Source organism: Ambystoma mexicanum, chromosome 4p (assembly GCF_040938575.1).
Source record: "Ambystoma mexicanum isolate Mex_15411 chromosome 4p, UKY_AmexF1_1, whole genome shotgun sequence".
NCBI lineage: Eukaryota > Metazoa > Chordata > Amphibia > Caudata > Ambystomatidae > Ambystoma > Ambystoma mexicanum.
The window spans coordinates 55,454,116-55,471,731 of record NC_090927.1 but is presented as its reverse complement, the minus strand read 5'-3'; the positions used below and the strand labels follow the sequence as shown (position 1 = coordinate 55,471,731).

General features: G+C 44.8%; 1 protein-coding gene across 4 annotated transcripts in view; it reads right to left on the bottom strand.

The window, feature by feature from the left end:
* Window positions 1–17,616, bottom strand: part of LOC138452987 (NACHT, LRR and PYD domains-containing protein 12-like) — a 468,167-nt gene that overhangs the window by 141,652 nt on the left and 308,899 nt on the right. For all 4 annotated transcript variants that reach the window (XM_069605368.1, XM_069605370.1, XM_069605367.1 and 1 more), the window contains one exon: window positions 3,612–3,782. In XM_069605368.1, the coding sequence (XP_069461469.1) occupies window positions 3,612–3,782 (171 nt within the window). The remainder of the gene's footprint in view (window positions 1–3,611; window positions 3,783–17,616) is intronic.

The window sequence follows — 17,616 nt, the reverse complement described above, 5'->3', positions numbered from 1 at the left end:
AGACCAACTGTTTGTAGGTTATACAGGACACAAATTAGGAATGCCAATCACGAAACAGACCATTTCAAGATGGATTATTTTAACCATTCTAGAATGCTACAAATTGGCAGGGAAAGAGCTCCCTCACCATCTTAGGGCTCACTCAACCAGGGGTATCGCAGCCTCTTCACATCTCCAGAGAGGGGTTCCGATTCGGGACATATGTGCGCCTGCCTCATGGTCGTCCGCACATACTTTTACACAATTTTACAACCTGGATTCCTCCTCTAGCCAGGAGACAAGATTTGGCAAAGCTGTGTTACATTCTGTACATTCTTAAAGGGAATATAACATTTACACCACTGCTATGGGAGTCTATCAAAGATAAGGAATACGTCGGCGGACACAATCCCTTCGAAGAACAAGTTACTTCTTACCTTGTAACGTTCTTTTGATGCAATGTTCCTCCGACGTATTCCTTATCGCCCCTCCCATCCATCCCCGCAGCAAAACTTCCCTTGTGGTTGCAGTTTACGCTCCTTCAAGGTCAATAACCAATTCGCACAGCTAATTTCAAGCTTCAAAACGGAACTGAGCAATGGACGCTGCGCAAGTCTATTTATACGCACGGTGACGTCGGCGCCGAGACGGAGGCTGTCGAGGGACATCAACTCGAAGGACGTTGACGTGCAGCACCCTCTACTGAAAAAATGTCCAAGGCCAGCAAGCTGGGATGGGTAACATCAAAGATAAGGAATACATCGGAGGAACATCCCATCGAAAGAACGTTACAAGGTAAGAAGTAACTTGTTCATCCGTTTTCCTCCTTCTACTAATATTCACACAGTATTTACATGTATGCAAAGTTCCTATCGTGGAGCATGGATGGCTTTAATTAAGTCCTTCGTTCAATTGATGGAGTGTTCCAATGTGTGTGTATCCATGGTGTCACCTTCATGAAACTTGATTATGAGCGCCAGAGCAAGAGGAAAATGGATGTTCGAAGGAGTAGTAGGAGGGCACTTAACGTTTGGAGAAATAAATAAATATCCTTGACACAAGGAGAACTGGGTATCTTTATAATGTCCCTCATGTACACTTTCTTTGCTCCTCCATAATCATCCCCCTCCCCTGCCTTTGCCCTGCACTCTTTCTTTCCTCCTCTGGAATCTTTCCATTCTCCTTTTCCAGGCTCTCCCTTAAGCTCTTTGCTTCCTCTTCCTGAAACGTTTCCTCCTTTTTTTATAGCCTCTTCTTTGCACTATGTATTTCCTCCTCCTTCACCAGCCTTTCCCTTTTACTCTTTCCTTCCTCCTCCTTCAACCAGCCTTTCCACTTGCTCGCTTTCTTTCCTCCTCCTGAATCTTTCCATCCTCCTTTTCCAGCCTCTCCCTTACTCTTTCCTTCCTCTTCTGGAATCTTTCCCGCCTCCTTTTCCAGGCTCTCCCTTACGTTCTTTGCTTCCTCTTCCTGAATCTTTTCCTCCTCCTTTTGCAGCCTCTTCTTTGGACTATTTATTTCCTCCTCCTTCACCAGCCTTTCCCTTGTACTCTTTCCTTCCTCCTCCTTCACCAGCCTTTCCACTTGCTCGCTTTCTTTCGTCAATCTGAATCTTTCCATCCTACTTTTCCAGCCTCTCTCTTACTCTTTTCTTCCTCTTCCTAAATCTTTCGCGCCTCCTTTTCCAGGCTATCCCTTACTCTCTTTGGTTCATCTTTCTGAACCTTTTCCTCCTTTTTTTGTAGCCTCTTTGCACTATTTATTTCCTTCTCCTTCACCCGCCTTTCCCTTGTACTCTTTCCTTCCTCCTCGATCACCAGCCTTTCCCTTGTACTCTTTCCTTCTTCCTCCTTCACTAGCCTTTCCACTTGCTCGCTTTCTTTCCTCCTCCTCAATCTTTCCATCCTCCTTTTCCAGCCTCTCCCTTACTCTTTTCCTTCCTCTTCCTGAATATTTCCTGCCTCCTTTTCCAGCCTCTCCCTTACCCTTTTTCTTTCCTCCTCCTTTTGTAGCCTCTTCTTTGGACTATTTATTTCCTTCTCCTTCACCAACCTTTCCCTTTGCTCTCTTTCTTTCATCCTCCTGAATATTTCAGTCCTCCTTTTTCAGTCTCTTTTTTGCTTTCTTTCCTCCTCCTCAATCTTTCCCTCCTCTTTGTCCAGCCGTACCCTTGCCCTCCGTCTTTCATTTTCAATCTTTCCCACCTCTTTCTCTAGAATCTCCCTTCCACTCTTTCTTCCTCCCATGTAATCCTTCACTTCTCCTTATCCAGCCACTCCCCTGCTGTCTTTCTTTACTCCGCAATAATTTTTCCATCCTCCTTTTGCAGCCTCTCTTGCACTTTCTTTCCTCTACCATAAGCTTTTCCACCTCATTTTTCTGTCTTTCGCCTTGCTCCCTTTCTTTCCTCTGCCTGAATATTTCCCTCCTCCTTTTCCAGCATCTCCCTTGGTTCTTCCCTCCTCCCCATAATTATTCCTTTCTCCTTTTCCAGCCTCTCCTTCCTTGCTCTTGTATTCCTCCTCAACTGTTTCCACCTCTCATTTGCATGCTTTCTTCCCCCTTCTCCTTTTCCTGCCCCTCACTTGTACTCTTTCTTTGTCCCAAATCTTTCCCTCCTCCTTTTCCAGTTACTCCCTTGCACTTTTTCTTTCTTCCTCTTGAATCTTTCCCACCTCCTTTTCCAGACTCTTCCCCTTGCACTATTTTTCCTCGCCCACCTTAATCATTCCCTCCTTCTTTCTTTTCCAGCATTTCCTGTCCACTTTTTTCACCAACCAGCTTCTTATTCTCCTTCCTCCAGCTTCCTTTTCTCCTTTGTCTCCGCTCTGCCGAACATCTTCCACATTCGCTCACTCTAGTTTTACTGCACCCATTTTTATACCTGGTCCCGAGAACAATTGGGGCATGAATAGAGACATCAGTGGCAAGGCAGCAACAAGATTGTGAGACAGGTTTCTAGGGCCATTTGCCAGCTGCTCAGGACCAAGTGCTATATTAAGTGTTTGCAGTGGCCTCGGGCAATGATCCCCGCTAAGCCCCCAGCCCTGGCTTGCGGACGGCTCTTGCCCCACATTGACATTGGCGTTTGGGCTTCTAGGTCAGCAGCTGGGGATAGGGAGAGGCTCTAGGGAACCCCCCATCTGAATGAATAGTCTTAGGGTAAGGGGGGGGGGGGCTTTAAACTGCATACATGCTAACATTATTGCTATTATAGCAGATCTGCAAAATAAATCCATATAGTGAACATTTTATAAGACACTTCAAATATATTTTTACCTTTAATGCTTTATCAGTGAACAAGAGAAGACAACCCTTTAAAGCCCTTTTGTAAACATCTGACCCAACAAACCTTTGCAGGCAAAGAAAACAAACGGTTAAGCCCTGCCAACTCCTCTTCTCCTTCTTAAGATTTTACTGCGATAAAACCCCTTTATAAATTACACTTCAGCCACTCACTACAACACAACAAATTATACTATTCTTTTCTAACATTGGAAGGGTGAAAGGCTGAGCTGACTTCGCCATGTATTGAACCTGAGAAGGATGTAGTTGTCTCTGTAGCCATGCGCTCCACCTACTAAGCTATCTTACTGGTATGTCCCTTCACAACTATGTTAAGCAGTACCTACCACAGGTTTTGAATTTTGCTGCCTGGGTGCTTCAGTCCATCACACAGTTGGGTCACTCCGGAATCGTCCAGCTTATTCAGGCACAGGTCCAGATCCACGAGAGGCAGACCCAGAGCAAGGGCGGCGGCCAGGTCAGCACAGCAGGCACCTGTGATGGCGCACACCGCCAGGCTGCAGGAAACAAATAGATACAAACATACAATGACTCCGATCATGGATTTCATTCTGGCTCACTTCTTTTATTTCTGTTAGGTTTAAATGAGTGGTGACCTAGAAATGCCAACTGGCACAGAGCCTATATGTGTGTGTGTGTGTGTGTGTATGTATATATATATATATATATATATATATATACACACACTCTCTGATGAAGCCCAGTGCAGGCAGTGCAGGCGAAACATGGTATTATTATACAACATATTGATTCATATCAAGTGAAGTGGACCATCTTCATTACAGTAAAGGCCTAATCGAGCGCAGAAGTACTACTCCTCCAATATAATACATAACCCAAAGCTTTATTTATATTCAGGATGGTATATCGACTAACTAACCCTATGCTATGGCGTGATTTCCCTGCCTAAAGGAATCTAAGGAAAGTCTAAGTCAATATGTCCAAAAGCAAAAGTCTGTCTGTGTCAAAACCATATGCTGTTCTCACAACTACAACAAAACTAGTGGGGAAATGCAAATGCTCTCAACCAAAATAAGTGTTCCAAAGCAAATGTTCAAAAGTGTCAATTCAAGTCCCTCTAAAATTCTCTCGTTCAAGTTCAACACAGTTCCAATATAACCTTCTTTAGATAAGAACAGTACAAGTTCTGAAGTTAGCTTCTGTGGTTTCAAGCGCATCATAGTTCATACCAAAACTGAAGATATAGGGATCTCCCTTCCCCAAAATCAAATGCAACAAAGGTTTGCATAGCACTGTGGTCCTGGGACTTCCTTCCCCAAGACAAGGATTCTCCAGTCTTTAACTCTTACGACTCCCTTCCCCAAGAGTCACTCTCACAGTAGTGGAAACTCACAAATTCACAGGCTCATCAGTTCACAAGCTCATGAGATTACAGGGTCCGCCTGACCCCTCCTTTGGTTAGTTTCACCAACAATGCACACCTCTTTGCCGCTTGTCAAACTATTGGTGGCTTCTGGTCTAGGTGCCGTTGTCAGACCACACGGTCCACCCATTACAGGTCACACCATATGATCCCCATAGCTGGCATTCAATTATTTACAACTTGCCAATACTTTAAATCCTTCACTTTACTCTTGAGGTGTTTCTTTGGCAATTATATTGTTCTGCAGTAGTTTATATAGGCTCAAAACAGCCCCCTTTGCCATAGTCAGTGATATATATATATCAAAAGAAAAGAGGAGAGGGCGAACCGCTCTCCCGCGGGCCAGTAGCCAATGGCATACTCCAAAAAAATAGCAAAAAGAACACCATGTGATGAATACAGATGTTAATTTTAATAATTAAAAAAGGCAAAGTTGTACAAAAGATAAAAGGCACAACAAGCAGCAACACAGAGACAGACAGAGGCAGGACGCCATGGTGCACGACCGGCAAACAACGCGTTTCGCGCTACACTGAGCTCTTGATCACCGTAATCGTATTTCTGATGCTTGTATCTGCTTAGATTCACATGCTGTGCATTGGCCGACATCTAGTGGAAGCCGCAGAGTATTACGGTTTGTTTTTAGAAACTCGAAAAGGGACGTGCCAGGGACGTGCCGTACTGGTGTGCCAGTAATACTATCCCTAGTTTGACTTCCCCTGTACCCATGATCCCTCACACATGTAGGACCCTCAGATTGTATTTTTTCTGACATGAGGTAGCATGAGGAGTAGCGTGAGTAAAGAGTATCCAAGCAGATAAGATAGATAAGACTACAAGCATCCATGCACCTTCTCTTAGAGGGGAGGAAAGGCGGGCGCATGTGAATCTAAGCAGATACAAGCATCAGAAATACGATTACGGTGAGTAATGTATCCCTTCTGAGGTTTGTGGAATCTGCTTAGATCACATGCAGTGCATAGATTAGTGAGCAGTGTTAGAAGAAGGAGGTGGGATGTGAGAAGGGTCATAAGCGAACAAATGTCTTAGAACTGCTTGTCCCACTTGCGTATCTGTCTTGGAATGAGTGCCAATGCAGTAGTGCTGAGTAAAGGTGTGAATAGAGCTCCATGTAGCTGCTTTGCAAATACTGTCTAATGGGACATTTGCAATGAAAGCCAGAGTGACTCCAGTACCTCTTGTAGAGTAGGCCTTTTGCGTAAAAGGCAGTGTTTTGTCTGAAAGGGAATAGCACAGTTGGATACATTTGACTATCCACTTAGAGATGGCATTTTTAGAGACACAATCTCCTTCTCCGCCTGGCGCTATGGAGACGAACAGTTGATCTGTTTTCCTTAGCGGTCTGGTCTTGGCTACGTTGTAGAGGACAGCTCTCCTCACATCTAGTGTGTGGAGTTTCACCTCAACAGAGCGCTTGGGTTCCTGGAAGAAAGCCGGTAGCTCAATAGACTGGTTAATATGGAATTTGGAAATGAACTTAGATGAGAACTTATTACGAGTGCGTAAAACCAGTATGTCCTTATGTATAGTAAAGAAAGGATCCTGCACCGACAGAGCTTGGATTTCACTGACCCTTCTTATAGAAGTAATGGCTACTAAGAAGACCGTTTTGTAAGTCAGGTGTTTCAGACTAGACTTGTGCATGGGCTCAAAGGGTGGTCCCATGAGCTTAGCAAGTACCACATTAAGGTCCCAAACTGGTGGTGGGTTAGAAATTGGAGGGTGAAGTCTCTTTACCCCTTCCATAAATGCTTTGACGACTGGTACCTGTAACGCTCACCTGATTCCCACGGAGGCGCGGGTCTTGGCAGGAAGCTGTGACTCGAAAAGTGATGTGCAGGCCTCAATTGGCTTCTGGGGTCGAACCTCTTCGCACTGCGTGTCGGACTCGAAGAGTGAGGTTTCTGCAGGTGAAAGAATATGGGGGTTAATGGTCTGGGTTGTTGAATGTCCCTCTCTCTCTCTCTCTCTTCCCAGCTTTTTTGTAGAGCCCCCAGGTCAACGTGCTCACCTTATATAGGTGAATGCTGGGCTCTCCATCTGCGTCTGGTGCAGGGTGCCGTTGGCAGTTCCTTCACTGGTGAAACACAGGCCTCTTGAATTCAGAGGATGGTTACCGTCGTTATCTGCACGAGCGGTGAGTTTCTGGACACCTTTTGTCTTTATAGTCTTTACATGCGTGGCACGTTTATATGCAGACTCTGTATAATGCTTTTCCCTTATGTATTGCAGGGCTCTTGAGATGAAAGATGAAGTGAAGCGCCTGGATGTTCGTAAGTATGGCAAGCGCTCCAACTGTCTCTTTCCTTGCAGCTTAGTTCGTGTTAAAGAGATGCCGGAGTATTCGCAGGCGTTTTATTGCGACGAGCGTGATGGACGTAAGTAAAAACCTGCTTAATGTCTTTTCTTTTGCCTTTCAGATGTTGGGTTGCAGCGCCGGAGTCCGCGGAATGCCAGTAAGTTGTTAACGATACTTTGTCTTCACAGGCGGCGATGCAGAACGAAGAAATCCGGAATTCACAGCGTGCTGGTAAGTATGGCAATGCTTTTGTTTTTGCAGGTGGAGATGCGGCGTGAAGAAACGGCCGCAGCCGATGGAACAGGTAAGTAAGCACTGCGTGTAAAGTTCGCCTTGCTAACCTGTTGTTTCTGTTCTTTGCAGGTGCTGATGATGTCTGGATACTGAAATGGTAAGTAGGATTCTTGCAGGTCCAGGATCGGAAGAAGAAAGGCCGGAGCAGACTCGGTGAGCGTTCTGCTGCAGATGCAGAATAACGCGAAGCACGCTTCATCTATCGGGTGTGGTTTAAATAGCCTTGGAGTGATGAGGCGTCTTCTTCCACGGCCCCGCCTAGGTAAGAAAAGAGTTCCAGTGCTGTATCCAGGGAGTGAAGCTGCCCCACCCAGGTAAGAAAGTAGTTCCTGTTCTCAGATGGCTTCTAAGTGGCTGGTAAGTAAGCAGCATGGTCTGCTGCAGGTAAGTCCACCCAAGCATCTTCACACCTATTATGAGCCCGGCGCTTCCAGTGCCGGGACCAATGGTTTTGATGAGCCTGGTGCCACCGGCGCCAGGACAAGGTCCAAAAGGTCCCAGTGGGGACCGGCTGGTGCTTAGGATTAGGGTTAGGGGCCTGCTTCCAAGGACGTTGGGCTGGTCCTGGCTCCTTGGAAGCAGTGATCATGACAGTTCCTTCCACCGTGACACCTTGTTATGGGAAGTGGTGTAGGCTGATAACGCTGCCAGGTGTACTTTTAGTGAGTTAAACACTAACCCTGCATCCAGTTGGTGGAGCATATAGGTGACCACATTAGAAGGAGTACAATCAACGGGGTTGATTTGCTTATTTTGGCACCAAATAACGAATCGTTCCATTTATCATCGTAACAATGCCTCGTGTTTGTTTTTCTTGAATCTTTTAAGATATCCATACTTCTCAGGTAAATTGAGATGTCCGAACTCTATGACTTCAAGAGCCATGCTGCCAAGTTCATTGAGTTGGGCTGAGGGTGCACTGTTAGCCCCTCATGCTGGGAGAGTAGGTTGTACCGGCACGGGCATTTGATGGGGCCGGGCACCACCAGTTTGCATAGGTGTGGATACCATGGTTGTCTCGCCCACATAGGAGCAACCAGGATGAGCGTCATCGGTTCCCTGTGGATCTTGTTCACCACTTTCCTCATCAGAGGGGTTGGTGGAAAAGCATAGGCAAATATCCCTGACCAATTCATCCAGAGGGCGTTCCCCTTGGAGCTTAGCTGGGGGAACCTGGATGCGAAGTCTGGGCATTGCCTGTTTTCCCTTGTGGCAAATAGGTCTATAGTGGGGAAACCCCACTGAGAGAAGAGGTTTCCTACGACCTCTTTGTGTAGACACCACTCGTGTTCCTCTGGGAGGGGATCTCTGCTCAGAGCTTCTGCTAGCGAGTTGAGTTCCCCCGGAACATGTTGGGATGACAGGTAAATCTTCCGTTTGAGTGCCCATTTCCACATTTTCTGGGCAAGCTTGGACAGATTGGGAGAACAAGTGCCCCCTTGTTGGTTTAAGTAAAACATTGCAGTCGTGCTGTCTGTTAGGATCTGCACTGACTGGTTTGCTAGGAGGGGTTCAAATGCCCAAAGTGCTCTGAAAACTGCCAGAAGTTCCAGCAGATTGATGTGGTTCTGAGCCACTGTGTGAGACCAGAGACCCTGAGCTGTATGGTGAAGGTAGTGAGCTTCCCACCCTGCTAGGGAGGCATCTGTTGTGACACCAGCCTGTATCTTTGGATCGTAGAAGGGTTTCCCCATCGTAAGATTCTCTCTTGTCCACCAGTGAAGACTCTGTACTAGTGTTGGCGAAACAACCACTAGATCGTCCCATTGACCACTTGCCTGAGACCACTGTTTCGCCAACCATTCCTGCATGGGTCACATGCACAGGCGCGCGGGGAACCAGGTAAATGCAAGATGCCATCATGCCTAGCAAACGCATAGCTTTGCGCACCATTATCTGGCGACTGGCCTGATATTGAGGAATTTGCAGCAACAAATTTAGAATTCTTTCCTCTGATGGAAAGGCTAACCCCTCTTGGGTATTTAGGACAGCTCCTAAGAACTGTTTTGAAGTGTTGGGTACGAGGCTTGACTTTTTCTCGTTGATTGAGAAGCCCAATTGGAAATAGAGGTCGATAGTTCTTTGGATGTTTACTCTGCAAATTCGGGGGGACTCGTGATGAGCCAGTCGTCCAGGTAAGGGTACACTGGGATTGCCTCCCTGTGTAGGTGCACCGCCACCACCGCCATTACCTTGGTGAATACCCTTGGAGCCAAGGCTATTCCGAAGGGCAGCACCTTGAATTGGTAGTGCTGGTTGTGTATCTTGAAACGCAAGAATCTTCGGTGCGCTGGAACATTGAAATATGAAAATAGGCATCTTTCATATCCAGTGTTGCCATGTAATCCCCCTTTTTTAGTAGAGGGATTACCTCTTCTAGTGTAGTCATGCAGAATTTTTGTGGCTTGACATACTTGGTTGCAGATCGCAAATCTAATACTATGCGCATTCTCAGATCTTTTTTTGGCACAAGGAAGTAGGTTAAATAAATACCCCTGTTTACCTGGTTGACCGGGACGACTTCTATGGCGTCCTTTGCTAGCAGAACGGCAATCTCCTCGAGGAGGATCTTCTGATGTTCCAGCGAGTGCACTTTCTGTCGCAGAGAATGGTCGTGGGGGCGCCCTAGCAACTATATGCAGTATCCTCCGGACACTGTGGACAGCACCCATCTGTCCGAAGTGATCCCATCCCACGCTTGGGTGAAGGTGGAAATGCGCCCCTCTACTGGGGATGCATGGGAGGGGACCTGAAGTGGAACGTCACTGTTTGTTGGGTGGCGTACCACCTCTGGCGGGGCTGCCTCTACCCCTAAAGCGACCCCTGTGTTGCCCTCTGGGGTAGCCCTGTGAAGATTGGGGATTGATTGTTCCTCTATGAGGTTCCCTGATTTTGGTAATAGTTTGAACCCCTTTGGGAACTTTGGCCCCGAAAGCGGAAAAAATTGTTGTTTCCCCACTGCCCAGAGGGTTTATTGGTGAGTTGGCCAAGATATTTTAGGGTCTTGTACTCATCCTTTGCCGTCTTTAAAGCTTCCTCTACTGCCTTGCCGAATAGTACATTCGACTCTACAGGCATATCGATCAGGGCTGTTTGGGTTTCAGGTTTGAACCCTGACTGCCCTAGCCAAGCGTGACGTTTTATGACAGTGCCTTCCGCGATTAACCTCCCAGCATTATCTGCTGCATCAAAGTTTGTTTTTAGCATACAGCCTGATACAGACCTACCATCTGCTGCCAATCGAGCCAACTGGCTATTTAAGGGTTTGGGTGCGGAGGATACCAAAGCGGATACCTCCTCCCACTGATGGCAATTGAAGCTTGCCAAAAGGGCGCCACTGTTGGCAATTCGTGCCTGATAGGCTGACGTGGAGGCAACCTTTCTACCCAGAGCATATATTTGTTTACTTTCCTTATCAGGAGGTGCTTCCGAAGAAGCAAGCGGTGTGCCTGCCCTCTTTCTGGTGGTTGTTAAGACCAGTGAATCAGGCTTTAATTGGCCCCTAATGTACAGTGGATCGGAAGGTGCTGCACGGAGCAATTTCTCGACTGGCGGATTAATCGCTCGAGTGAGATTTGGGGTTTGCAGCGAGGGATCAATACTTAGCTGGATGGATTTTAACAAAGGGATAGCTTGAGTAATGGCCTTCTTGTCTCCTAGGATCTCTTCAGCGAAATCCATGTCTTCTTGGACACCCTGTGTGTCGATATGAAAATGGGCAGCTGCCTTAGCCAGTACCTCATTGAGGGGTTGGTCATCTACGGGCGAGTCATACACCGGTGGGGATCTTTATAATAGGGGAGTCAATGTTGTAGGCTTCAGCCTCAACCTCAACCTCCTCCTCCTGGTCCTCATAATCCCCATAATAAGAGACATCCGCCTGTTCATCAACCAATTGAGGTTCTGTTTCCTTACAATAAGAATCAGTTCAACTACAAAGGGGTCTGTGACCAAGCTCTGAAACGGGGCGTCAGAGCAGGGTTTCTTAGCAGGGGGCTGAGAAGACTCAGGTGTTGCCTTGGATCCCGAAGGGGCAGTGGTAGGAGGGGTGTTGGTGTAACTATGAAAGTAATTAAGGTCCTTTTCATAAAGGTCAGCCATGAATGACAGCCTTCTCATGACCCTATCAATGTCTACTGAGCTCCATTGTTTAGAGCTAGGAATAACAACAGGTACTGATTCCTCATCAGTGTCCATATCCTCAGTAGTGGGAGGAATGAATTTACCTTTAGTGGTAGGATCTGAGACCTTGGGCTTCCCTGATGATTTAGGGGCTTTATGCTTCCCCTTATGGACATGGTGTTCAGAAGATGTCTTTTTATGCTGCTTATCCCCTTTCCCATGACTAGAGGAATTTTTCCCAGTGTTTTAGGGGTCTCCGAGGGGTTTGACGCCTTGCGTCGGGTTTCGGAGGTGGGATTCGAAGAAGGACGTCGAATCTCGGGTTTATGGTCAGACGCCTCGCGTCTTGCCTGTGGAGGGTAGAGGGCGGAATCGTCATCTGACGATCGGGCCTCGGGGTCTATTGGTAGTGCAACACCTTTATCAACCGAAGACGGTTGGGCTTTGTCATGCGGTGAACGGGAATGCCCAGAGGACAAAGATTCGTTGGACTGCTCCCTTGGTGTCTTCCGGTGCCGATCGCTTGACACACGAGTCGAGTCATGGCCGGGGCTGATGTGCTTAATGGGGGTAGCATATGTAGCGCTTTTGCCACCGGGTGTTGTCCCCACCACGTGGCCGCCGGGCAGTCCTTCAGGGTCGGGGGCCTGCGCTTGGGTGTCCGAAGTCACCCCTTTGCCCACGCTGTCTGATTCAGCGGCGTTGCTGCCATCACCATCACTGAATGTCCCCTCCACTTCCATGGCCTCTAGTTGCCTGGCGTAGTGGGCCCAGCGTTTAGTTGAGCGGTCTTTAAGGGTTTTCGGCTTGAAGAGCTTGCAAGCTCAACAGGTAGTCTTGGGATGGTCTTAAGGGAGACACAGATTGCACGTATTGTGCTTATCCACCCAGGGAAACTTCCTGTTACACTTAGGGCAGAATTTGAATTGAGTACTCTCCATATGTCACAAAATGGCAGCGGGCAGGGATATGTACGAAAAAGTGGGAAAGAAGCCTGTATGACCACCCCCACTCTCCCTACTGTACAGGACCGAGGCCAGAGGCCTTCCAAGGCCCGAAGTCCGTTGTTGCAGTTCTCGATGGCTGACTTCCTCGATCTTCACCTGCGTCGATCTTCAGCGTACGGTAGAAGTTAAAGGGGAAGTATTAACGGTAATTGTTAACTATAAATGGCTAAGTTCTGAAGGAACTCTGCAACATGCGTCCAACTAGTATGGCGGAAAAAAAACTATCTGAGGGTCCTACACACGTGAGGGATCATGGGTGTAGGGGACGTCACACTAGGGATAGTATTACTGGCACGCCTAGTCCGAAGTCCCTTTTCGAGTTTCGAAAAACAAACTGTAATACTCTGCAGCTTCCACTAGATGTCAGCCTATGCACAGCATGTGATCTAAGCAGATTCCACCACAAGCCTAAGAAATATATATATATATATATAAATATATATATATGTATTTCAAGAAAAAGAAGTTATCGCACTTCTCCAAAAGTGAGACGGCACTCGCCAAGTTGCAGCCGTATGCCAGTTCAAAGAGTTCCTTAAAGTCAGTCCATCACACAACAACGAATGTATTTCTTGTATCCAGTTTTATTTTGGCATCGGTAAAAACTGATTCACCACGGTACAACGCGTTTCGCAACGCTCCCGTTGCTTGATCACGTACAAAAGAACAGACATACATTCAGCCATTAAATACAGGTACACATAAGAAAAACTCTATGGTTCTACTGAGTTTCTTTGTCCGTTTTCACTTTCTACCATAGTTAAGTTCAATGTTTTCCATTGTTAAAAGCATTCGGCCATTTTGTAATGACTTTTGTATTAACTACACCATTGGTTTAAAACATCATTAGTGTGCATTTTGTGTTAATGAAGTCGTTTGTATATTCCATATATTTTCAGGAATTAATATATTGGAGAAACTACTTTACTAATTTTATCAAAAATATGTAAAGTGCATAGTGCATGAAAAAAATATGTATAGTAGTTTCCCAATTGGATTTTTTCCCGCGGGGAAAAAACAAATCTTTTTATAGTTTTCCTTTTCATATTTACATAAATGTTTGCTCACAAACAACTCTTATGCACACCCATGATTGGATAAAAAGGTAATATATATATACACATATATATATATATATATAATACATGGCCACACTAGTGGCCATGTAGTTATGGTTAAGTTGCTATTTCCATAGGAAGAGCACTTTTTGAGTGGCTTATAACGTCGCTCCCCCTGGACGAATCCTCACCAAACTTTGCAAAAAAAAAGCATATGGCCCACTCTGAATTTTTTTTCAAAGTTTGGTGAGGATTCGTCCAGGGGGGGCAAAGTTATAGGGGGGTCCCAAAACTTTTTTTCCCATAGACTGAATAGGGAAAAAACTTTGCTCGCCCCTACAGCCCAAACCGCTGGACGGATTTTCACCAAATTTGGAGCAGGAGTAGCGGCTTGGTCCCGAAAGCATACTTTTGCAGATTTGGTAAAAATCCATCCAGTAGTTTTTTAAAAAATGACCAATAAGTAGGTCATAAAAAATTAGTGATATCTGTGTTCGGTCCGCGGACACACTTCCCTGTTCGCTCCGCGGACAGTGTACTGATTGGCCAATCAGTTTGCGTGGTGTCCGTGGACAGGTGACGTGTTCGCTGATTGGACGGTGTGGAGCGTGAAGCGCGTCAGATTTTCGGTAGTGCCCACCATCGTGGATTTGCGGACGTCCGCGGTCAGCGCAGTGAAACTTGGTTCAAAATTTGTATTTAGTAGAGTGTGTTGGTGTGTAGGAGTGTTTGAGGAGGGTGGGAGAGTATGAGATAGGTTGAAAGTTGTGTTTTTTTATGTGGTAGACGTTCTTGTTGTGTTCAATTTGTCTGCGGACATCACGGGTGTTCTGAAATGTTCTAAATAAACTGAATGTGGGGTGTTCTGAGGACTCAATATGTGTCCGTTTTGTTCGATGGCAAGTTGAATGTGTTCTAAGAACACTCGCTGTGTCCTGAAATGTTCGTAAATAAACAAAATGGGGGTGTTCTGAGGATGCTGTCCGTATTATGTTTGTAAATAAACAAAATGGGGGTGTCCTGAGGACGCTGTCCATATTGTTCTCTGGCAAGTTCAATGTGTTCTAAGAACACTTGCAGTGTCCTGAAATGTTCGCAAATAAACAAAATGGGGGTGTTCTGAGGACGCTGTCCGTATTGTTCGTTGTCAAGTTGAAAGTGTTCTAAGAACTCTTGCGGTGTCCTGAAATGTTCGTAAATAAACAAAATGGAGGTGTTCTGAGGACACTGTACGTATTGTTCGCTGTCAAGTTGAAAGTGTTCTAAGAACTCTCGCGTTGTCCTGGAATGTTCGTAGGGGGTGTCCTGAAGACGCTGTCCGTATTGTTTGATGGCAAGTTGAATTTGTTCTAAGAACACTTGCGGTGTCCTGAAATGTTCGTAAATAAACAAAATGGGGGTGTTCTGAGGACGATGTCCGTATTGTTCGATAGCAAGTTGAAAGTGATCTAAGAACTCTCGCGTTGTCCTGAAATGTTCGTAGGGGGTGTTCTGAAGACTTGTCCATATTGTTCTCTGGCAAGTTGAATGTGTTGTAAGAACACTTGTGGTGTCCTAAAATGTTCGCAAATAAACGAAATGGGGGTGTTCTGAGGACGCTGTCCGTATTGTTTGATGGCAAGTTGAAAGTGTTCTAAGAACTCTCACATTGTCCTGAATGTTCGTAAATAAACAAAATGGGGGTGTTCTGAGGACGCTGTCCGTATTGTTCGTTGTCAAGTTGAATGTGTTCTAAGAACACTTGCGGTGTCCTGAATGTTCGTAAATAAACAAAATGGGGTTGTTCTGAGGACGCTGTCCGTATTGTTCGTTGTCAAATTGAATGTGTTCTAAGAACACTCGCAGTGTGCGGAAATGTTCGTAAATAAAAAAATGGGGGTGTTCTGAGGCCGCTGTCCATATTGTTTCTTTGTCAAGTTGAAAGTGTTCTAAGAACTCACTCGTAGTCCTGAAATGTTCGTAGGGGGTGTCCTGAAGACGCTGTCCGTATTGTTCGCTGGCAAGTTGAATGTGTTCTAAGAACACTCGCGGTGTCCTGAAATGTTCGCAAATAAACAAAATGGGGGTGTTCTGAGGACGCTGTCCGTATTGTTCGTTGTCAAGTTGAAAGTGTTCTTAGAACTCTCGCGTTGTCCTGAAATGTTCGTAGGGGGTGTCCTGAAGATGCTGTCTGTATTGTTCGCTGGCAAGTTGAAAGTGTTCTAAGAACACTCATAATGTCCGCGGACATTAAAATTTTCCATAGGCCATAGTTGAAATGTTTGACTCTATTGGTGTGATATGCTGCGGAGGTTGTGGCCAGGGCATAGAGTGTTGGGTGCATGGCTATTTGGCCATGCACCCAACACTCCATGCCCTGGCCATATCCACCGCAGCATATCACACTTACAGTTGCTTATAACTTTGGGTCAAAAACAAATTTATAAGGAACAAAGTTATAAGATACTATGGGTGTGATATGCTGCGATGGTTGTGGCCAAGGCATAGAGTGTATAATATACTTACTGTTTGGTTTAGTAACTGGAGTACATGTATTTATTGTTCATTTCTGTGATAAAAGAAAATAGCATGTTAGTATTAGTATTTTGTAATGACTTATTACATTGAATAATTAACATTTTTTTTTTACCCTCAAATTTAGTAGATTACAAACCAGAGTACTGTGCAATTTGCTCAGTTTCTGTGTTCGTTGCTAAAATCAATGGGTCTGTGGGAGAAAAAAAAATCCATGTTGGATTAAAAAAAAAAACCCTTTTTCTGTTATGCTACAGTTTATTTGTTTGTTTGTTTTCAGTGTTCACTTGTTGCTTCTGGCTAATGCTTTATACATTGGCTTGTTGCATTTTTTGGAGCAGTAACATATTATTTATTTGTTTGGATATTGTAAAATTTTGGAGCAGTTAGATACCAGTAGGCGTATTCTGACTGCCTATTTTTTTATATATTTTTGTGGTATTGATTTATCTGTTTGGATATTGTTAAATTTTGGGACAGTTAGATACCAATTGGCGTATTCTAACTGTCTATTTTTTGCTTTAACTTAGTGGTATTCATTTATCTGATTAGTTGTTGTCGAATCTTTGGGCAGTTAGATAGCTTTTGGAATATTCTAACAGTTTATATATTTTTACTACAACTTTACTTAAGGTTTAAGTACAGTTTAGTTATCAAATTTTGGTTTTAAGAACATTAAATAAGCGTTTGTAGGATTTGCTGGTAATCTCTGCTTTAGAGTAATGGTACTATCATTACATTCAAACCATCCACATTTCTTTTTTATATATGCAGTGTAGTGCCCTGAATTGGTTGTGGCTCCTGCGTGGTAGATTATACCTATTGTTGTGAAGGTTTTCTTACCAAGTGATATTTGACCATGTGTGAATCCAGTCAGCTTGCAGTTGTTTTTGGTACCATCTGCATTGTAACGTAGAAGCATTAGTATTACATATTTACTATGTGTTTGTATTACTAACGTGGAGAGATTATCTGAATTGCAGGTAGAAAATAATCTACCATGGTTTGCATTTTGTACAAGTTGCTGAAATGGAATGGATTCACAATTAGGTATTGATATATATACGAAGCGTTCATTGGGGAAATGTTCTTGTGTCACATTGTTGCAGAGAGTGCATGTATGTTTCCACATGTATGAAATCTGGAAGATTTCATTTATAGGTATGTTTTTGTTTTCCAGTACTTGTGGTAAGTACATTAGAAATTCTTTGCTGATCTTCCTGTGAGTTTATAGTGAATTTCACCATTCCAGCACAGTAGTCCAATTGTTGTCTTATTCCATAAACACTATACGTGTTGTCAGGATTGTTTGTTGCGTTTCTATGAAGTACTAACATTTGCAAACACAATGGGTCTGTACTGTGTTAAGTAAATGTTGTCAACAATTGGTGGTAATTGAAATAGAATATTCGTTGCTACATTTGTGTAGCAACTTACACCAACTATATTTGAGAGTTTAAATGGACCAGGTTGTTCTGTATCTGACTGTTTTTTTTGTGGATTGTCTTCCTTCTTTGAAGAAGTACCTGGTTTACTTTCCCTAATTGATTCTTTTTTGCTTGTGGTACTTGATGAAGTATTAGTTTCTTTTACTCTCTTTGGAGGATTTGCAGTGACATCCTGTTGCATTTA